Below are 22,445 nucleotides of genomic sequence, written 5' to 3' on the forward strand. Positions count from 1 at the left end.
TTGCATCATTCCTTTCATGTGACTCCCATACGCCCCAAATTCGTCCTGGCCGTCTTATGACTGCATCACAATTGCTGCTCGTACAAACTATACAGGCTAGAAGAGAGCAACCGGCTAGGACGCTTAAGCCCCGCCTCCGTATCGATTTTTTTGCGTCACCTCATTGGATGTCGCCAAGGAAAAGATCTCGACTTCGCTCTCCCGATTGGACCGTCGGAACGTCGGCCATCCTCCTTCCCCGGCTAGGTTGTATGATGAAACGAGCTTCCCGTGCATAGTTCGGTTGGCCTCTCTCTCCATATAAACACCGCCGGGAGTTTCCGTAAATTCACATTCAGCCGTCAAGACTGAACAATGGTTAACATGAGCTATCACCAATTTTTACTAAAATATCTACATTCGAATTCACGACAGTCGATAAGGCGAGCGAATAAAAGAAAGAGGGTAAGCGGACTTTGTTTTTGTCAAGTCTTTGCTGGTAGTTGGTTGACGGTTATTTTTTTTCCCAGTGTTTCTGACAGCTACTTTAAAACCCAAGTGCTCCGCTGTAGTGGAAAGAAAAAAAAAAAAATGTTTTTGCCAGATTATTATTATTATTATTTTGTGTGTGTGTGAATAACAGTTTGATTTTTAATCCATCACAGATTAACATGGAGTTGTTTTCATGTGCTGTCTGCTCCGTTTGCTAAGTTGTCAAACTCGCACGGACTCCCAGCTGGGAAGTTTGGATGTTTTGGCTGTTGACGTTGTCAATCGTTTCAACACTATTTTGTGCATTTTGCAGCTCCGCCATCCAAAAACTTAGATGTCATTAAATGTGGACATGTTTAATAGATCTTATTGTACTCCGTAACGTCTGGCGGTAATTGATGGGGCCGTTTACTCCAAATAGAAAACCTTTTTTTTTTAATTTTCCTTCTTCTTTTTTTTTTTTTTTTTACGGCTTTATTCGTTTTTCAGACTTTGACAAGAGTATATTTTTTCCCCCCACAGATTAGACATGTCTGTATTGTTTTTTTTCCCCTCAACCCACTGTTTTCTCTTCTTTGCACTGTAAGGTTTCCTTTTGTTTCGCCCATTCCTCCTGCTGGACTTGCGATTTCCATGACGTAATTGTCTTGGCTTACAGACATGTAGTCCAACCAAAACAGAGCAAATATGTACGTATATTAATATAAAACAGTTAGTCCAGAAAATAGGAAGCATTTTCATTTATCAAACCAAAGTTTTAATGGGGTGTGTTGATGCGCTCACACGGGAACTTTGACATTTGACGAGATCATGTGGGGTTTTCTTTATTCACAATTACTTAATTAGAGCAAATCACATCACTTTCAAGGCAACATCACTGTCTTAGTTTTTGCTATTTGCAGATCAATGAAGAAAAAGCAGAAAACCGTCTTGTGTGCGAGACGCATCATCTACAAGCTTTAGAGTAACTGTGCTGGCTTTTGTTGAGAGATCTCTGTTTAAGACAACTGTAAGCAGTTCATAAAAGCAGACCGGACTGTCAGACCTGGAGAAACAGATGCGTTTTCCCATCGTTTGTAATCACTTGTTTATCGACGTGTTTTGAGGACCGTAGAAAGCAGGGGGCGCAGTGGAGAACATTTGGGTCTTTGTTTACAATAATATATGTGTAAAGGAATTTTATTGTTTTTCGGTACCCTTGCTGATCTTTTTTTTTTTTTAATTTTTTTTTTTATTATTATCAGTTTTTGCGAATTCGTTTCTTTTCTCATTGTTTTTATATTTTTCCATTATTCTCCAAAGCAGACATCAATGCTTTATGTCAGGCACCTTTTGTTCCCAGTCCAGTCTTGCTCTGTATTTGAGCAAATCATCATTTTGATTCTGAAATCTCAGCAAATTTCAGCTGTCAGAAAAAACATTTTTAACATTTCTTTAAGACTAACTTTTCAAATATTTTGCTTCTTTCAGAGTTATAGGGACAAGTTATCTCCAACACATTGTCAGACTTGATTAACGGAGACTTTCTGAAGGTAAATTGGCCTTCTCACATTTTACTTTCTGAATGCTGCATGCTTATGAAGATTTGATGTAATCTTTTTATTTATTTATATATATATATATATATATATTAAATATCAACATTGTCCTGGAATCAAAGTATTTTTTTTAATTTTTTTTTATACATATTTTTTTTAAATTCTCTTAATAATGTTTTGGTGCAGTACAATCATTTCCTCACTTAGTGTCACTGTTATTCCACCTCCTTAATTAAGTGGATTACACAATATACTGTACTTTGGTCTAGCTTGCTTCATCATGGACTAAATGTCACAGAAAAAGGCTGTTGCACTATTTCCAGTTGCGACATATGATATCCTTCATCCCTGTGTACTTTGACATAACTAAACCAGCTGCAGAGCACTGATGATTAAATTAAAAAAAAAAAGGTGGAGTTACTGTGACGTGTCAGTCATCTAACGTGCGACTGCTTTGCACTCTTCCCTTTTTATCTCTCCGGTTGCCCAACCCTCCTTTCGTCTGACGGCTGCCCCCCTCAGGTCCAGTGTGAACTGTGTGGCCGAATATCTGTGCGTTGCGACTGATTGGCGAGATGACTGCCGAGTGGCTACACCTGCCCCCGCCGTACCCCCCTGGCGTGGGGCCGTTGTATGGTGCAGAGTTGGAGGCGTGGTATGAGGACCTGCAGGATATTCTGGGCTCCGACACGGGAGGGGCAAAACTGGCACGTGCCCCCACATGCACCGAGGTCAGTAGTTTGAAGAACGCAATGGCTCTCACACCCATGATGAGTGTGAGTGTTTTAGTACATTGTTTTTTCCTTATTAAATAAATAAATTTAAAAAAAAATTAAAAAAAATTCCTCCCCCCTCCCATTTTCATTCAAACTTCTCATTCACACGCTACGTGAGGTGACTTTCAGCTACTCTGTAATATTTGACTGGCGTTGACATTTCCGTCTTGTTCTTTTAGAAGGAGCCGGAGTTCCTGGATGTTCTGGAGAGCTGCTCTCTGACCTGGCTGACTGACGGAAGCCAGACGTGGGGTGAGAGCGTCCAGAGGGCGACAGAGGAGAGCCACAGCACCCAGCCTCTGCATCACACCTCATCTTCGTCATCCTCTTCCTCCTCCTCCTGCATGAGTCCAGCTGCTGGAGAAGAGCGGCAGGTGGAGGCTGAGAGCGGGAGAAGTGGAGACAGCTCGGCAGGAGGCAGCAGCGACCTGCTGCCTCCGGAGTTCTTTGAGTTGCTGAGCGAAGGAGGAGTGGGAATGGTGGATCCGAGCGGAGCAGTGATCAGCGGTGGCTATTATTACCACCACCATCAACACCACCAGGCTAATAACGTCCATCCTGCATCTCCCTCCGCCAGCGAGGAGGAACTGCCCTGTGTCCCCGATTCTCCATCCTGCTCGTCCTCAGCCTCCCAGTCACCGTCTCAAAATTGTTCTTCTCCCTCTTCACCCGTGTCCTCTCCGTCCGTCTACCCATCCTCCCGCCTGGGAAAGCGCAAGAGGACCACCAGCGAGAGGGCCAACAGTGCCTTGTCCTCTTTCGCCTCTTCCACACAGCGCTCATCCTACTCGCCTACCAAAAAGAGTCGCAAAGAAAGAGAGCAGGAGAACGAGAGGAGGGTACAGGAGCTGACGGAGCAGAACGAGCGTTTGAAAGCGGAGATTGAAAGGCTGGGAGAGGAGGTACAGAGGACACGAAGAGCCCTCATAGAGAGACTAGTTAACACCAGGAAATGAGAGAGAGAGAGAGAGAGAGAAGACAAGTCCTACAGAATTGGAATAAGCAGTGGTGGGGGAAGGTCTAATGTGGTGGTCATGAAATGCCTCTTAGAAAGAGAAGAATGGAAACCAAAGATTTTTTTTTTTTTTAAGTGAGAGGATTTTTGAAAAAGGCTGAGAGTTAAAGATGGCAAGAAGAAGGAAAGTGATGAAAGTTAAGACAAGGCAGGGTACAGAAAGAAGGGGATGCAACAGCATTGCGGCAAATAAAAAGACACAGCATGTTTAAAAGAGAACAGGCAGCTCCAAGTGCAAATGATGCAGCGTTTTGATGAATGTCATTTTAAAGAATGCCTAACAACTTCCATCAAATGGGATGGCAGAAGTAACAGTTACAAGCATTTAATGATTTGTATGTAGGACAGAAAGGAACTTATTTTAGAGGGCGCATTTCACTGTCATCCGTTCCCACCATTTTGCAATAAATTGTAACTCCTACTTTAAGGGCTGCAATCTGGCTAGCAGAGATTATTTGCCCCAATTTGTGGAGTCCAGGAGCTCAGGAAAAGTTTGAAAGTGCCCAGTGCAGTGTGAGTATGAGAGAATGGTTGTTTTTTTGTTTTTTTTTTCGGGGAGAGAAAATTCCTACACTTTTCTTACTTTTGTATAACCCATGGCTTGTGTGTATGAGTATTTAGATATAGCAAGTGAGACCCGGCTATACTTTCTAAGGTGACTTTTTCTATTATTACAGAAATTTTCTGTGGAATTATTAAGACTTGTTCTACCCTGATTTACTATTTTTATATAATGCTGTAATATATACAATTGTACTGTAATGGCTTGTACTGTAATATGCCGACATATCCACCATTATGTTCTCATTGTAGTCACATAAATTGTTAATTGTAGAATAATATGCATGGCTTTTATCACTGATGGCATCGAATTCATGTATTTTACCATACCACTCATATCCTTCACTGTAACTCCAAATTTGCAATAAAAGTGAAAACTGTGCAATGTTTGAGTGATGTAATGTGTATTAATTTGCCTTTTTAATGATTTGTGTATTTCTTTGGGAGAAAATAGTGTAAATGAGAGGTAATTGAGAGAAGGGGGAGGGGCAGAGAAGACATTTTTTTTTTCTGCTCAACTTAATGAGTTTATTTTATGGCTCCAAAAAGAGTATTTTTTAGCAAAAAGCAAAAAAACAATTTTCCAGAGAATGTGAAAAAAAAAAAACACCTTCAGATGCGCAACACACCTTCCGACGCTAATATTGTATGCTGACTTTATCACAGGGAGAGTATCAAATCAGTTTCTTTTGGTGTGGGGATTTGGAAAAATCCCTCCTTTCTGTAGCTGTATTCATTTGACTCTCTCTTTGTGTGTTTTCATTTCCCCGTCGGCCTATCCAGCATTTCATTAGTCCTCAGTGCCAATACCACATTGTCTTAGATCCTGTCACGGCTTTGCCTTAAGCTAATACCCTCATCTCTCTCTCGGTGTACATCTTGTTCCCATTCCCCACTATCACACCTCAAACCATACTCCTCTTCCCTTCCTCTGACTAACCTCCATCATTTTCGCTTTCCCTTTTGTTCCTGTCTCACTTCTTCTTGCCCTTCTGAGGTGCAGGCTCCGGGCTCTTTCCCTCGGCGAGAGCCAGCTGTTTCTTCAGGTCCAACAGTTTGGCCACCGCCGCTGTGATCACAGCCTTCTCCGCCTTCTGGGCTTTGAGAGCTCGCACCACGTCCCCCTGTGACAAACAAAGACAACAGGATTTAATTGATTTCTCAAACCTGAATTATAGAAATAAAGAAATACAAAATTGCAAATAATTCACTAAAGCAGAAATTTGTATTTTTAATTGTACGCTTCTGTCTGCAATAGGAAATTTCGCAAATTAAAGATTTCATTCCCAAAATGCAACGGCTGCATTTATAGCGGACAGTATCGTGTACAATTCAAAGGCAATTAATTGGTACATGAAACTATTTTTATCCATTACTTTCGAACCAACACATTACAAGAAAAATGTTCAAATACAAATACTAACTAAATGTAGCTTTTAAAATTGGCCGCTCTTCGTTTCTGCAATAGTTTTTTTGCGCGCGTGATTTTCCTTAAGAAGAGAACGGTTTTACTCTTCACGGAAGGTGGCATCCGCTTTGTTTTTCATTTTTAAAAAGACTATTTAAGAAAATAAAAACCGCAATTAAAATGATTATATTCAAAGCGATTCAATTTACAATGCAGTTCGATAACGACATTTTTGGTTGAAATGTAAGAAGTACGTTTGCGTTTGATGGATCGGTGGTGTGTGGCTGCCAGCCAGCGATCTAACCTGCTCAGCCACGGCCTCTGTGAGCTGCTTGGCTTTCTCCGGGTCCACTCCGTTCACCGTCGCCACCTCAACGGCAGCAGCAGGCGCCGGCGCAGCAGCAGGCTGAGCGCTGGCAGCATTCTGAAGTGTCGTCTGAAGGTGGAAGCAGACAGATGTGTGAATTTCAGGCGTTTGGATCGTTATTATTTCTACAGATTACTTACTTCGTTTCAGACAATAACGCTCATCATTCAAAATGTCAAGGGGATTTTATGAGTCATTCTGTGTGAATGGACAAGGACTCACACTGGACACATGGGGATGAGTAAAAATTCAAAATATGAGGATGTTAAATAAGCTGCTAGTGTTAGTGAAGGCTGGCGGTAATCAACATTGACACAGCAGAGCCAGTGCCTCGCAAACAAATACCACTCAATACCTCCTTTTCAGATGGTTCATCTTCAGGCTAGAGGCAAGAAGGTTTAGAGAGAAATTATTTTTATCTATATGATGGATGCTTGATACATAATTTAAACATTTACACTGCGTTTGCTCAGCATCATGTTTTAAAAACCAGGCATCTTCAATTCACAACAAATTCTTATTCACGACGACAGTCTGACAGAGACCCGTGAACAGCTGTGCATTTTCAATTCTTTCTTCTTTCATTATTCATAAATCGATGAACCTACATTACTACAAGACCCGACTGAGCTCATGCACACACCATTAGGCATCATAAACATCAAATACCTGCTGCCCACCAAATTTCTTCTTCAAAGCCTCTATCTGGTCCGCCTCTAGTTTCTGGAACAACGGACTGACCTGGGAATAAAACAGGTTGGCAGAGAAAATAGAAATTAAAAAAAAAAAATAATATATATATATATATATATATATATATATATGCAGGAATTTTCAGAAAGTTTGCAACTGTCGATCCAGCCCAAAGCCAGTATCGCTGAAAATTTCCCCTGGAGGCTCTGTGCTCATCTTTGAACAAAGGATTATGCAAGCAAGTAGATACCTATGTATGAGAAATTTGTCTAGGTTCAATGATGATTGCCACTCTTTAGTAAAACGTTACACTCACAGCAAAGGACAAAGTTTTGTGTGACATTTGAGTGATGCAGTGTCCTTCTCCTTGTGTCGAGACCACGGTGCCGAATCACGATAGCGGTGGTGTTTGAATGCAGCGTTGGCAGGCAGCTGAAGGGACATGTGGCCTGAGAGAAACTCGCTGTTTGCTCGAAGGCTTAGGCCTCCAAACACCGTCTAGGCTATTATTCCTGCAGTACGTGTGTGTGTGTGTGTCCACAAAACTTCACGGTCCTCAAGTGTACTGAAATATTAACAGACTGTTGCATCCTCATTGTATCACCCAGCGTCAACATAGTGTGAGGTTAAGACAGGTTTGCGTGCGTGCGTGCGTGTGTGTGTGTGTGTGTGTGTGTGTGTATTCCCGTGTCCGACCTGCGTGTCCAGGTTATACTCACAGTGCCAATGCGGTGGCCGGCACTCAGGGCACACACAAAGGTGCCAGTGCCTTGCAACATGGTATTAATGCAAGACTGAGGGGCATTGAGCTGATCCCTGATGGTTTGGCTGACTGTTGGCAAATAAGGCAAGAGCATCACGGACAGCAAGCAGGCGATGTTCACAGACACGCCCGTCACTGTGCCTGCACGCTGCCTGAGGGAAACAAACAGTTCAGTTCGTCAGACAAACTTACAATAGACAATTTAGTTCTTCATGACCACGCTTCTATTTGGATGTGCAAACAAATATTTATTTCTTCTACGAACTGATTGTACAAATCTAATCAGTCCGAAATCAAATAAAGTTTCTCTGCGCTCAGAGGTACATGACTGTAAATAAAATAAATCAGTTAATAAAGTGCACCACGGATTTATCCGCCTTGTATGAAGCTCGAGGAAAAGATTGTGTTAAACTGGTCGAGGCCGTCTTCACCTTTCTGTGTCTCCTTCCTTGATCTTCCTCCAGGGTTCGTGGACCTGAATGTACTGGTTGCCATGACGAGAGATGTTGAGGATGTGTTTCAGGGCATCGCGGATCCTGGAGAAAGATTTCACAAAGATTTATGGTAGCACGTCATGACAGCAGACTAATATTAATCAACATTTGGGGAATTTCACAACTACAACCCACCCATCTGGAGTCTACTATGATTTATGTAAGTCCTAATAAGGTTTAACCCAATGTACACTATTCACTTCAAAGTTGTGATGAAAAACCAAACTAATTGTAGGCCTGTATGTTTTTTTTTTTATTTGAATAATTAACAATTTAAAATCACTGAAATAAACAAATTAAAGACAAACAAAATTTCCCTTTTTTTTTTTTTTTTAAAGGTAAACTGATACATTTCTGTCTCAGTCCCTTTTTTTTTTTGACAGGTATGTGATTCAACTAGTCTTACTTGACTTTGTCCATGAGCAGGATGTACTGCTGCAGCTCCCAGCCCACCAGGGCGAGCAGCCTCTTATCTTCCTGCTGAAGCGCCATCACAGGCACACAACCCTCAAAGAACTTTGTGACAAACATCCCAGCTCTGGAGGAGAGAGAAAGAGGAGGGTTTGTGCAAAGCAAATTAAAAAACACAGGTCAGACAAAAATGTTGGATGGGAAAGAGGAAGGCAGCAAGAGACCCACGGGGAGAGACCGAGAGTAAAACCCGGTGAAGGACATGCTAATTGTTTATACATTTTCGATTTTGGGTTGATATGCAACACGCTGCTCTGCTGGTGTAAAGTAACACATCAGGCATTGAGCCACTTCACAGTTCCCTGTTTGCCTCGAGATTGTAGCTGTTTCTGGGGCAAGTAAATTTTGACACGAGTTTTTTGTGTACATCAGGAGGATGTTCATAGCGAGAACGTTTTTGTCATGTCTGATGCAACACACTGCTCTATATTTTACACATCTCTCAGCCTCTGAAGAAGGTCTGCCAGACCAAAATGCTTTAAAAAGAATGTCGAATGTACAATGAACCATGATTTTGATGCGTGAGCATGAACTTCAAGTGACCTTAATTTGCTTTTTAATTAGTGAAGCTGTCAATCTTTGAGGGAAAAGGTGAATATTCTGACTGTAAAAATTAAAAAAAAAATATATATATAGTTTTAGGTAAATATTAAGTAGGTTTTTACCCATTTTGGTTTGTCTAGCTGAAAGTGTCACTGCCAACAAAATGCTTTGACTGACTGAACAGCAATAAGATGTGGAAGACCACAGCCAAGAATCATCTACAAAAATGCGGGTTTAAGATGGACATGCTGTCACTAATGATGTCGTGATTCGGGGATTGGATCCAGGCAAGGACAGAATTATTTTTCTGAAGCAGAATCCTTTCTACCTCCAACACCTTAGGCTGGATGCAATCTACAAGATATTTTTGAACCAATTAGGCATCAGCGTTGCTGCCCGAGACCAATTTTGAAGATCAAGGTACTTTGAAAAAAAAAAAAGCTGCTGAGAAAAATCTTTGATGTGGGATTTAACCCTGATCTTTTAAAAATCATTTGAGGCGATGTAATTGGGGCTAAATTACACCATCCCAAACAAATTTAGAAAACTAGGGTGAGCCTCTTGTAATAGTTACTGCTGTAACAGACTTTTTCCAACGAGTACAACAATCTGAAAACTTAGTTGCTAATTGGACTGGATGACAGTTTTGCTGCATATTTACTTTTTCAGTAAAACTTATGAACTAAATTTGAACAACTTGGGGTGGATTTCCCCGTTTTTCATTTCACTGGTAACTGATATGAACAAATCAGAACAATAATAATTAAACGGGTGACGTCCAAAAAAATAAATAATCGAGAAACTTGTTAGGATCACTGCAAAAAGCCAAATTCCCCCTTTGGTCCCTTACTGGCTAATTCATTGTATTATCAATCACATGAAAAAAAAGAAAAACAGTAATTCCTTTTAAACCTTTTGACTATTACCAACCTGTTGATGAAGTTGCCCAGGTTGTTGAGGAGCTCAGAGTTGTTCTTCAGAGCCATGTCAGCCCAAGAGAAAGCTGAATCCTGTCCCTCTGGACGCACATACAAGAGGTAGAAGCGCCACACGTCCGATGGGATACCCGTGTCCTTTGCCATGTCTCCAAACACACCCACACCACGGCTCTTGGAGAACTTTGTGTCCTCGTAGTTCAGATATTCTGAGGGGAAGTTACAGCATAGGTTAGTGTCAAAGCGCAATGCTCAGCCAAAATACATAATTATCACCACACCACAGCATTCATGTGTCATTAATGTGATTTTAGAACAATTTCAAGCATCTGCTGCAAACCCCTGAGCCAGCCAAATAGCATATAACATAAATAATTAATCAAGTGGTGAATCAGTCAATCGTGAGAAGTGCTTACCAGTGGCAACAAGGTGATTGACCAGAGTGTAGTTGTCCTGGGCTCCCAGTAGGGAGCAGGGGAACACCACACTGTGGAATGGCACATTGTCTTTGGCCATGAAGTTGTACAGCTCCACCTGGTGGCAGAGACACAACACTGCACTGTGAGGATGACATCATATTAGATCATCATGAGATCATCCAGTTCAAAGAGGACTTATCTGCTCTACCCAACTCCCCATCAGTCTCACTCTCTCTCTCACTCTCTCTCTCTGCAAATACAGGGCATCACACACTCAAAACAGGGGCTCAATCCTGAGGTTTTAGATGGCATGAGATGATCAGTGAGATTGAAGGAGATAGCAATGCTTATGAGAGCAAAAATATAAAAATTGTAGCTATCAGATTTGAGTCCACATGTAAATGAACAAATTTGCTACCAGCAGTTGTTTCCTGTTTGACACTTGTAAATGTATGTGCGGGAAACTGTGCGAGACGTGCCCTTAAAATATCTAACCGAAATGTACAAATGAAATGTCAGTTCCTCATTCTAAGTGAAGCTGAGGACAGAACCACAAGTAACAAAACTCAAGAAAACCTTGAGGAGACTGATCATTTGGAGACTTTTATCAAATGGGGGAAGAATCTTTAAAAAAACAAAACAACGTATAACCTTCACCACATTCCACTCTGTGTATCTTGTAGCTGTGGGTGTAAAACTGAATGCTAAACTCAATCCATAATCATCGAGGTTTGGTCTTTCTTTGTTTCACATCAGGGTAAAAGGGGCTAGGAATAACACTTTTCTGATGGAGGGTGCAAGGGACCAGATGGGCCAATGAAAAAAGCAATCAGACCCATTCTGTGCTGAAAAAAAAAAAGACAAAATCTGTGCCTAGCTTGTGCATCAGCAGTCTGTATGGCTCATAAACTCTGACAGTGTGGGTTGGGGGTGGTACCTGCTGAGGATTCTTCCACCACTTCTCCCAGTTTTCAGTGTAGTTGGCAGTGATGGACAGATAACCAATGGGAGCATCAAACCACACGTAGAACACCTGCAGAGGCAGAAGGAGAATCTAAACAACAGACACTCTCTTTGTGTTTTGTTACAGAAATGAATTGTGGATGACAGGCGAGAACTTGAAAATTAGGAGGAATGGATCTTCAAGATGCACAATGACGTGGACACGACTGGATGGGACCTCAGTAAAACCTTCTCTGTGAGGAAGGTTTCAGAGGTGTATACTAAAAGAAGTGGTCAGTGTTTAAACACGATTAGACAAGGCACACTTTAAAAGTCTCCCACTGAGACACAAATGTGCCATTAGGCATTATCAGTCTCTGCAGCATTTGTAAGAAGTTAATGAAGTGCACAATCATTTTCGATGTTTCCTTAGAAACCTGACCTTAGATATTAAGTGTCTGCTTTCATTAAGTTCTCAGCAGGTGACACAACTCAGCAGTGGGGCTTTATTATCTTTTAATAAAGAGGGAGAATTTAGTGGATTAAGAATCTTTTCCACTGTATGCACAAATACCAAACTAAAAACAAATGTTATTAAACAGCAAGATCTGAAATAGGAATAATTCAATTTTACTGCAAGTGACAATAGCAGACCTTCTCTTTAAAGTCAGGGTGAGGTACTGGTGTTCCCCAATGCAGGTCCCTGGTGATGCAGCGAGGTTTGAGTCCATCTCTCACCCAGGAGCGAGTGATCTGTTTGGCATTTGCTGTCCAGTCCCCTGTGCTGGTTGACTTCTCCAGCCACTGCTCCAACTGAGTTTCGAGCTGCATGTGAGACAGAGTTAGAGTGAAAAAGCTGACAAAAACAGCCAGTGTCTTAACTCCAAACCACAGCTTTAGAAAGGGTAAAGCTGTTTATATAATAAAATTACCACAGGGATAACTGCCTTCCACAAGCTGTCTGTGAATGTCACCTTAAACTTACTAAACTGGATTACTCTGTCTCCATCCCTGTGACCAAAGTAGCACTGTATGGCTGGAGAATGGATAACCCCAGGCATTGCAGTGCAGTAAGAAAAGCATACCTTTGGCAGGTCCAGGAAAAGATGTTTGGAGGAGCGGATGACTGGAGTCTGCCTGCAGACCTTACACTGAGGTTCCTGGAGGGGACAGTCATCAACAATACCATTATTGATTGAAATTAAATCAGTTTTTACTCGAATTTGCTATTTTGATGAATATATATTTTTGTATGGAAGCAAAAGCGATATAAAGAGCAACAATGCTGCAGTGGATTAACGGCAAATGGCAGGTTATGGTGTGAGGCTCTCTGATTAACGAAAGAGTCTTCCTAAATTCACAATTTTGCGCCAAAGTGGAAAACGGATCATGTAAAAGAGGCACATATTTCTCCAGCAGTAACCTGAATAGACCAGACCTGTGCTGTGGCTCCATTAAATGATGCATTTTGAATTTGTTGCAGCTGCAATCATAAAGCCCATTCCCCAAGGATATGGAGATGCATATTCCCTTAATATATATTTTTACAAGGAAGTATAAAAATGATATAAACATTTCTGCAGAGTTCACCAAGTTAAATCTTTTAAGACCCTTTTAATACCCCATATAATAAATACCTGTTACACAGTCATAATATCTGAAGTGTGAAAATACTGGGCGATGTTGCCTTAATTATTTAACATTATATAAAAAAAAAAGTAGTTTCCCTGCAGGATACAACACTAATTCATGAAAATACCCTTGCTTAAAAAAAAAGTAAAAGGCCCAGATAAGCAAGAGACATTGGGTCGATGAATAAATTTAAAAAAAAGGTAAATTCATTTAAGTTAATTTTGGAGTTTTTGCTGAAATTGATACAGGTCTATTGTGAGAACACGAACCTAGAAGTAAAGACAGTGTTTAATACAGATCTGATGGTGCTAACTGAAATTTAGAAAAAACAAGATTCAAAAGCCTTCAATCTCACTTTTTTATAGGCAGCTTTATAGGGGTCCTGAAATCTACAATCATATGCATTTTAATAAATATTTCAGAACTAACAATACTGCCTGCATGCGACTTTTCAAGAACTGAAGACATACCAGTCTCTCCCACCATCATTCCCCTTATTAACAGCAATAATCACCAGAGATGGATCATGACGAGCCTCCCCTTAGCAGTCACTTCAGATGTACAACCTGCTCCAAACTCACCCCGAGGTCCACAGCATTGATCAGCTGCCCACACTTGTCGCACTGATCACCACGAGCCTCTGGGTAGCTGCAGTGCGGACAGATGCCTTCTACGAAGCGGTCAGCCAGGAAACGCTGACAGTTTTCACAGCGGAGTTGCTCCACTATGTCTTCTAGTAGAAAACCATGCTTGTGGAGTCGCCAGAAAATATTCTGAGCTATCCTGAAACATTAACATAGGAAAGAGGAGGTTAAAAGATTCTTCAGGGAGTTGCGAGTGTTAAAGGTGTACAAATACATTGGCAATTGTGTTAAGTGGGGAATAACCAGTCTTAAAAACCTGATCATAGTTTGGCCTCACAACTTCCACTGATACTGCTCTTCTATGTCGGTAAAAAACATTATGAACACTTTGTCGGTCGATATGAAAAGAGAAAATACAGCGACATACAAAAAAAAGAAAAGGATCAAGGGAAGAGAGGTTCTCTTATTGATTTGGTCAGAAAAATATCTAATAAAATGGTATGAAGAAACAAAACTGATGGTAATCTTTGGTTGTGGGCTGGTAAACCTAAAATCTAAGAACTAAGATCCAAAGCACTTCTCATGACTCAAGTCAAAAGTCTTTAATCTGGGCTGTTTTCATTTCTCAAAGAACTTGGTGCATGGTGTTTGATGCCTTTTATGCTGTACTTTATCAGAGCAAAGGCCCCAAACAAGAGTTGTATGTCTTTGTGATCCTTTTCAAATGTACAAGCACTGGGATTTAGGTCTACTCTTTATTGAGGAAAAGTGCCTCACTTTCATCTCTCACTTCCCATTTTCAGCAGGTAAATTTAGCAAAACCATGTATGATTTAAACACCGATTCACACAAAAAAAGAAATATATTAATCTAAAACCATTTCCATACACACAGACACGAAATCATACATTTTCCATTACTTTCTTGGCTTCAATAATTTCTTGGAAGAAAAAACTGACATTTCATTTATTTGTCCTAGACTTATTCTTTAGTTTTGAAAAGTGATACTACTTCTTGAATACGTACATTATCATTCCTTTACTTTGAAGTGAAGACTCACCGGAATTCCAAGATATGTCGCTGCTTAATTACAGAATTACATTTTTATTTTTTGTAACAGGATGTATTTTCTTCTTGGTAAACCCCTGCAACATCTGCAGTGATCTACATCCAACAATCATGCTCTATAATCTCGGAGATTAAGCAGAGTAGAATTTATAGTTAAGAGGGCCAGATGTCCACGTCAGTATGTACAGCAAGATTATCCTAATCCTATGTCATGTAATCTTATTGTAGGTGTATAGTAATCAGAAAGGAAGCACGTTTGTCCTTTCATACCACATCAGAACCACATCCAGCCCCTGTCAGGAAGCCATGTTTTGATTATTATTGGAGACTTCTCTGTTTAGATATGCCTCTGTTTCTTGTAAAACCTAAACAGGCCAACACACTTACTCCGTCTGCTTCTCTGTGGTGGTTCTGCCAAAAAAGTCAAAGTCAATCTGGAACCATTTGTAGATGGTGGAGTGAATAGCGTGGTATTTGTCGCAGATCTGTTGTGGTGTCAGGCCCTCCTCTCTGGCCTTGTTCTCTGTTGCTGTGCCATACTCATCCGTGCCACACACAAACAACACGTTCCACTCTCGCAGGCGGCCATACCTGGGAGAAGTAGATTCATAGATGGAGTACACGGGGCAAAAGTTAATACACAAAGATGACGAGTGAAGATATCGTAAAGAAAAAAAGAAATTGAGGAAAAAATAAAAAGGAATGTTAAGGTGAGATGAATAACGAGGGATATGACGGACAGTTTTCACTCTAATATTCAGAAGGCTGTTAAAAACATTACAAGTATGCATATTCCTTTACATTAAATATGTAAAGATTGTCTATTCTATTTAGGTATGGAATATAAAGATGTGTGTGTGTGTGTGTGTGTGTGTGTGTGTGTGTGTGTGTGTGTGTGTGTGTGTGTGTGTGTGTTTGTTTTTATATCCTCCTAAATGTATATTAACCCATGGGGACTTGTGTCTCCGTGTGGACCAAAATTGAGGTCACCACGAGTAGAGTCTGATTTTTGAGAGGTAAAGGTTAAGTTGAGGTCAGTGTTAAACGATTAAAGTTAGGTATTTAGTTGTGATGGGTAAGGGGCTAGGGAATGCATTATGTCAATGAGTTGTCCCCACAGCTGTACAGATGGTGTTTTTTTCACCATCATCAGAATTTGTCCAGCCATGTGTGCACCGTACACAGAAGAGACAGATATTACGAGGTGAAATTCCCACCTGGAGAAGACATCAGCACTGAGGACGCAACCAATGATGTTACCCAGATGGGGGACGTTGTTGACATAAGGCAAAGCGCTAGTCAACAGTATGTTTCGCTTGCCCTCCTGCGGCAAACTGATTGAAGAAAAAAACAACAACCTTAATTTAAAATGAAATTAACATAACAGGTCTCAAGAGTTCACATCGTTTTGAATCAAACTCACGGACAATTGTCTACATACAGCAACTCAATACATTAAAATGTTTAATGATGACTTTACACATGCACTTTTCAGAAGGTGACGAAAATAAGGCTGATTTATGCCGTGCTTTTTTTTCACACTGTACATTTAGGTTGCTGGACAACACGCTGGTTTGTCAGACTGTCTCAGGAAGCAGATTGGAAGACCCTACCCTGCAAGTCACTCTGAGGAGTATCTGATTAATGTCTAGATTGGGAAATATCACTTCTTATTACTTACATGGGGTGTTTTCTGTCTGTAGCCACGAAGCTGGTGTTCAAACCCTTACTCCAGGTGAGAGCAGCTGCTTCCATCTCCTCTTCTGAAACAACACGCTCACCGTCCTCACCCTAAACAAGCACACAGATACAGAGAATTACTAGTTGGAGAACCAACGAGTAAGATTAGTACTCTCCACAAGTAGATATCTATGATCCATACAGTCTGAAACTTCTTCTGACTGGGAGACATAACTGCTGCTCCTAAATTTGATTGACACTGTTCAAATCCTCCTACTCTTACCCAGGAGAGTATAGAGGATAAAGAAATAGTGATGTAACCTCTGCATGATCTATATCCTAACACAGGTGTTAATTTAGCTTTCATTGAGCCAGGCTAAGTCTCACTTGGAGACCGCTTCTGCTTTACAAGGGATCACTGCTTAGTTTAAAGGAGGTTAATTCAAGCCTTAGGATGCTTTGACTTTCATCCTAATAAGTAAAAACACTACAGTACAGCAGAGACAGAAGACGTGGGAAAGGAGGTATGTGACAACACATGTGCCCTAAAATATGTTGTTTATGGTAGTGCATCTGTGGCTTGAAGCAAACAAAAAATACTTTTTAGAAACCTCACAAGTACACTTTTCCTGAGGCATACGCAAAAGTACAGTGGGGCACACAAGTTCCTTCGAATCCATATTGTTCAGCAAGAATGTTTTAAGTCTAATAGTTATCCTGATGATCTGGCAGATACCTCAGCAGGGCTCCTGTTGCATGGCTGTGTGTCTCGGCACTGGCTGCTCTGAAGGGCAGGCTGCCTCTGCATGTCGCTCTTCATGCCCTGCAGGCCTTTTCCCTGCAGCACTTTCTGAGCAGCAGACTGGCAACTTTGAATAGCAGCCACACGGTCAAACCAAGCTTTTACAGACTTGTGTTCATCTGAAAAAGAGACAGGGAAAGAAAAGGGGGCAGGCATGGGGAGGTAAAGGGTTGTAAAAAAGATCATATATATGGGAAAGATAAATTTTAAGATAAAGTTGACAGAAAGATGGTAAGTAAAATAAAGCAAAGGAAAAAGAAAATAAAGTGACGAATAAAAACGGAGAAGTTGAAGTGAGTTAATGGATGAGCAATTAATACATGGATAATCATAGAGAATTTTAACGTGTATTAGTACTTACCCAATGCAAGCGAAGATTCAGATAAAACAGGGTACATTGCCGCCCACAAAACGACATCAGCAACTGAAACAACTTCCTGAAATACAGCACTTCTTAACATTATTTTTAAGCAATTAAGAGACACTTTTCCAAAACTTACTATGTTTTGAAAACCTTAAGCAACAAAAGAGAGATTCACCTGAAGTCCTGTAACTTTTAACATAAAGAACAATAGTAATAAAGACTATTTGCAGCATGACTGTTTTGTGTGATTACATCTCACTAAATTATGACTATACAGTATGTAAAACTGTGACTGCCTCACCAGGAGTTAATCATACATTTTATTTAGTTTTACACTGAGAAATGTAACCAGAGGAGCCACATGGAAGTAGGTGCTCAGTTAAACTCAGCTAAACTTCAAAAGAGATACAACAGCCAAACAGGAGAAAGTTATACCGTACCCCAGTTAAAAATGGCATGCTCCCTTTGCTCAAGCTTTGGTCCAAGAGGTTTAGGGGACTGTGGAGAACCTTGGACAGCTCTGATCCTTTTCCCTGCAGCACTGCCATGTGAAGGGCCTGTAGCAGCGCAGGCTGTACAGATTAGACGAAACAGAGGTTAATTAGAATTGATTGAATTTCATCAGATCTGGCAGTAAACCAAAGATGTGCGACTGAGGTTAAACAATTAAGTTCCTGAACTCCTACACAATGATTTCTGTGGATTTTTCTTTTGAGAGAGTGAGTTTCATGAGCTGCATGGATTAATGTCAGCTTTGGCAACACAAAAGGATCCTGTAGAGGGGAATGTACAAAAACATGAATGTTTTCCATTCATCCATCCTCTTCCGCTTATCTGGGATCGGGTCGCGGCGGCAGCAGGCCGAGCAAGTTGGCCCAGACTTCCCTCTCCCCTGCAACATTTTCCAGCTCAACCTGAGGGATCCCAAAGCATTCCCAGGCCAGATGGGAGATATAATCCCTCCAGCCTGTTCTGGGTCTTCCCCGGGGTCTCCTGCCATGTCCATGAATGTTTTGTTCAACATATTACCCGGAAATTGAAAAGTCTGTTTATGTAAGTAGAGCTTACCTGAAGAACTGTGGCCTCCCATTCAAGCCACTGACTGCCAAGCTCACTGGGTTCTTGTCCATTGACTTCAAACAGGTATCTAAGGTGTTTAAAAGTGATGAAAAACAGAGGGAAGTCCAATCAAACATTTCAGCTCTCTCAGCATTCAAAGGGATTTTGTTCCAAACACATAAATTTTAAACAGATATCTGCAACATTTATGCACCACCTTCAAGATTTAAGACACAGTGTGCTTCCAAATTTTGCTGAAATTCAGGATAATCTTAAATCTTAGCCAAAACATTTTAAAAGTAAAATGTTCTTTTTTTCCTACCCTTCATGTTTTTTTTGTTTTTTTTTTTTAATCTTGGCATAATCTTGGCATTATTAAATAAATAAATTACCAGGTTAACCATTAATCACGTGAACCAGATCATACCAAATCATTGCAAGATTACAATTAGGTATAATATTATTGCTGTTTTAAATTCATTAATTGATCACTTCACACAATTAAAAAGAAAAGATTATTGGTTCTATCTTCCCAAGATTTCAATTATTGATTTTAGACATTTCTGCTACTGTATCAACCACGTACAATAAAGGTCGAGGAAGGTTCATTTGTGGGGCTCATTGCTTTAAAATGAAGTAGCAAGAAAGATTTTTTTAAATATTTTTTCTTGTTGAACAGACTCTTTAGGATTTCAGATATCTGAAAAGTTGTATAGAAGCAGTGATTAACAGTATCCATGTTCATGTCAAATTAGCACTGGTATTTGTGTAAATAGCAAAGCAGGAAGGACTTTGTACAGTCTACTGACCGGCAGATGGCATTGGAGCTGAAAAGGTGTAATCCACTGGGCAGGAGCAGGGCTGGCAAAGCTGGACGGGTTAGGAAAGGCACAATTCTCTCTGAAAAAAAGAAAGAAAAAGAGATCAGGAGTTTGTTTAGATAATGCCAAATAAATGCACACCACAGGCAGATGAGCACAACTTATTTTAAGCGTAGCTGGATAATGTTGCTAAAAGATGTAATGTCTGCTTTAAGAGATGTTTTTCTTTTTTTTAAAGCAGATCTGATGTACTTTAATGCAATCTGGGTAGATAGTTTAATGGTGGCTCATGGATTCAGTGTACTTTTCAAACAGCAGAAATACAGCAGGCATTTTTTTTAAATTATTATTATATTCACCTTAATAAATAAACAACATTTCAGAATTTGTATAAACTAATAGATAAATAACAAAAAATACATAAAGTTTCAGTGCAGCCTCAGTTTTTGGGGTTGTTTTTTTTTTTTTAACAAAGGGACTTGTATGATTTTTGTACTTAAATGATACAATGTATTACTACATAAGTAATTGAGATACATGTGTATTACTGAGTCCAGTTCAATCATTCATGCATTGTGGCCTCATGCCAGATGGTTGTGGTTTTTCATCTCTATGATCCAGCTTCCATGGAGGACTCATACACATCTGGGATCCCAACATCAGTATGAAGCTGGGATGTATTACCATTTTATTAGAATGCATTTCCTTTACACGGCAGCATCCAGATAATGGAAAAACCTCAGAGTAGCATGGAAGCAGCCATACTTCAGGATGAATATGATGCATTAAACTAATGTAAACTTAGCCCGGGCAGAATAGAAGCATTAAAACAGCCTCTTTTATGAGACAATGTTGAGATGTTTACCTGAAACCTGTTGACAGGTCCAAAACCACCTTAATATTTTGGACAGATATTTATCATTTCCAACATCACCAAGAGACTGATGCAGTTTTTTTTTAATAACAAGGTGCAATGAAAAAGTTGTTGCACAAAACGTGACAAATGAAGTGGCTTCACTATTTAAGGACATTTTAAAGCTCAATTTGTGATTACACTGGATGCTGTGAATATGTCGTGTTTTCTTTCAGATGTAGAGTTGGCCTGGGACTGGAAATGACTGAAATAAACTGTGAATGCATCCACCCTAGGAAACGTCATGTATCGACATTTCTCTTCTGTATGAAAACAATCTGAAGGCACGTACTGTATAATCATATCTACAATAAATGAAATGCAACTGTATACATATTGATATGGAGGTAATGGATTATAATAACACAGTTTTACAAAAAGTGGTGGGATGTAATGAAGTATATTTACATAAATACAAGTTCAAGGCACTTGAACTTTACTTAGGTATTCCCATTCTATGCAGATACAGTATATACTTCTACTTCACTACATCTCAGAGGTAAATAGTGTACTTTTTACTCCACTACATTTCTCTGACAGCTTTAGTAACGAGTTACTTTTAAGAATACCACTTTTTTTATACCGTCCCTGACTCATTGTTTCCCAGGGATAAAAAACATGTATAGATGTTCCTCAATGGACTGAGAAGATTCTCCGACTTCCTAAGATAAATACGCTATTTAAAACCCTCGGGGATGAGCTGGAAATCAAATCGTTGTAAAGCTGAAAACAGAACTGTTTTTCTGAGCTTGTTTCCTTTGTAGATATAAGAAAGGAAAGGGTACACACATGTGATAAATCTTATACAATACAACAGATTACTGCAGATTAAACTAACCGGAAGTATATAAAGTAACTAACTATGTTGGTAAAATGCAACCTACACATCAGTGCAGCAATAATATTAATCCAAAACCATTTTTATTTAAGAGTAAAACACCGACAAGGAGCATTGTACTGAGAAATGAGTACTTTTACTTTTCATACTATAAATACACTTTGCTGATAATACTTAGCTACTTTTACTTATAAATAAGGTGCTGAAAGCAGGACATTTACTATTTCCACAGTGTGGTATTAGTAGGCAACACTGCCAACAATTTACACTTCAATCCAAATGCAGCCTGACTGTGACACTGTGACATACTGTACCTGCAGCTCTGCACTACTAAACAAAGGCAACACGAAGCTACAATAAACAAACAATAACATAACAAAGAGTGATGATCTGCAAGAGTCTCTTCTGGCTGCTTCTCCGTTACAGGTACTTGTTTACTCCATTCGTCCTGACTGAAACTGACAGCCAGATGCCGCTTGAAAAGAAGGCTGGTTATCCAGCTAGCTTTCTGCTGCAGTCATAACCACGCGTTACAGCACAAACGCTGCGGAAGCATCACGAGACCACATCTAATAATTAGCCAGTACTTATTATTATTATTTATTTATTTATTTTTTACCAAAGAGCAGTTGTTATTTATGGTAATTACAGTTAAATTCACAGAGGAATGTTAAGCTGGCCATGCTGTCTTACCTTCGTGGTTCACATACTGAATGGAGCATTGGACTCCTGTCACTTCTAAAGCAGCGAACACCTTCAGGCAGTGCGGGTTGCCTTCACTTACGAACAGCTTCATCTGGCTCGGTAGCTACTCCGTTATAAAAAAAAATTAAAAAAATAAATGGCTTTAACGGTGTTATTTGTTTTTACTTTGAAAGTAGTTACCAATAGCTGTGGTGGTAACTTTGCTGGTGAGGGCTGTCCACGCTGATGCAAGCACTGTTGTAGTTTTGAGGCGATTTCCATGTCTCTCACGTAGGCAGTAGCTGTCTGTTAGGAGGACTACAACTCCCACAAACACTTTCAACGAGCATACGTCACGGTATATTAGGTCTGCTTGTTCCGTGTTCTAGTCCACCGCCGCCGGGCGGTATTCGTCTATCGTGCTGTATATTGAACGGAACGGGCGACGTCGGGAAGGCAAAACGCGCGCACCACAGCACCGCCTTTTCAGTAATCTGATTGGTTCTGTGTAAAATCACGTTGCAGGATTGTAGCCAATCTTGAATCAGCAAAGCTAAACAGCGCAAGCTATTTGTTATCCGCTTTAAGAGCGAAGAGGCTCTAT

At 40.2% G+C, this 22,445-nt stretch overlaps 2 protein-coding genes across 6 annotated transcripts; one reads left to right on the top strand and one right to left on the bottom strand.

Moving 5' to 3' along the window:
• The first annotated feature begins 299 nt into the window (after positions 1–299).
• On the top strand, positions 300–3,741 carry ddit3 (DNA-damage-inducible transcript 3). Of its 3 annotated transcripts, XM_069690952.1 has the most exons (4): positions 300–444; positions 1,942–2,003; positions 2,532–2,740; positions 2,965–3,741. In XM_069690952.1, exons 3-4 carry the CDS (start codon positions 2,585–2,587, stop codon positions 3,739–3,741), a joined length of 933 nt encoding a protein of 310 aa, XP_069547053.1. In that variant the 5' UTR covers positions 300–444; positions 1,942–2,003; positions 2,532–2,584. The 3 variants fall into 3 exon arrangements, with proteins under 3 accessions (XP_069547053.1, XP_069547055.1, XP_069547054.1); XM_069690954.1 differs by lacking the exon at positions 1,942–2,003; XM_069690953.1 differs by lacking the exon at positions 300–444 and having other exon boundaries at positions 997–2,003.
• Positions 2,825–22,052, bottom strand: mars1 (methionyl-tRNA synthetase 1). 3 transcript variants are annotated; one of them, XM_069690950.1, is made up of 23 exons: positions 21,851–22,052; positions 19,395–19,485; positions 18,595–18,673; positions 17,967–18,098; positions 17,524–17,599; positions 17,097–17,281; positions 16,362–16,471; positions 15,898–16,014; positions 15,068–15,271; positions 13,610–13,811; positions 12,482–12,556; positions 12,051–12,221; positions 11,392–11,487; positions 10,452–10,569; positions 10,031–10,244; positions 8,493–8,624; positions 8,024–8,128; positions 7,549–7,744; positions 6,806–6,877; positions 6,492–6,518; positions 6,074–6,205; positions 5,302–5,485; positions 2,825–3,577 (listed from the first exon to the last, which is right to left on the bottom strand). In XM_069690950.1, the coding sequence occupies exons 1-22, from the start codon at positions 21,951–21,953 to the stop codon at positions 5,336–5,338; spliced, it is 2,787 nt and encodes a 928-aa protein (XP_069547051.1). In that variant the 5' UTR covers positions 21,954–22,052; the 3' UTR covers positions 2,825–3,577; positions 5,302–5,335. The 3 variants fall into 3 exon arrangements, with proteins under 3 accessions (XP_069547051.1, XP_069547050.1, XP_069547052.1); XM_069690949.1 differs by lacking the exon at positions 2,825–3,577 and having other exon boundaries at positions 4,862–5,485; XM_069690951.1 differs by lacking the exons at positions 2,825–3,577; positions 6,492–6,518 and having other exon boundaries at positions 4,862–5,485.
• Positions 22,053–22,445: the final 393 nt, after the last annotated feature.

The sequence above is a fragment of the Brachyistius frenatus genome, unplaced genomic scaffold (genome assembly GCF_029030835.1).
Source record: "Brachyistius frenatus isolate BFR_SWC_R1_liver_20210118 unplaced genomic scaffold, ASM2903083v1 Contig_10, whole genome shotgun sequence".
NCBI classification, from domain to species: Eukaryota; Metazoa; Chordata; class Actinopteri; family Embiotocidae; genus Brachyistius; species Brachyistius frenatus.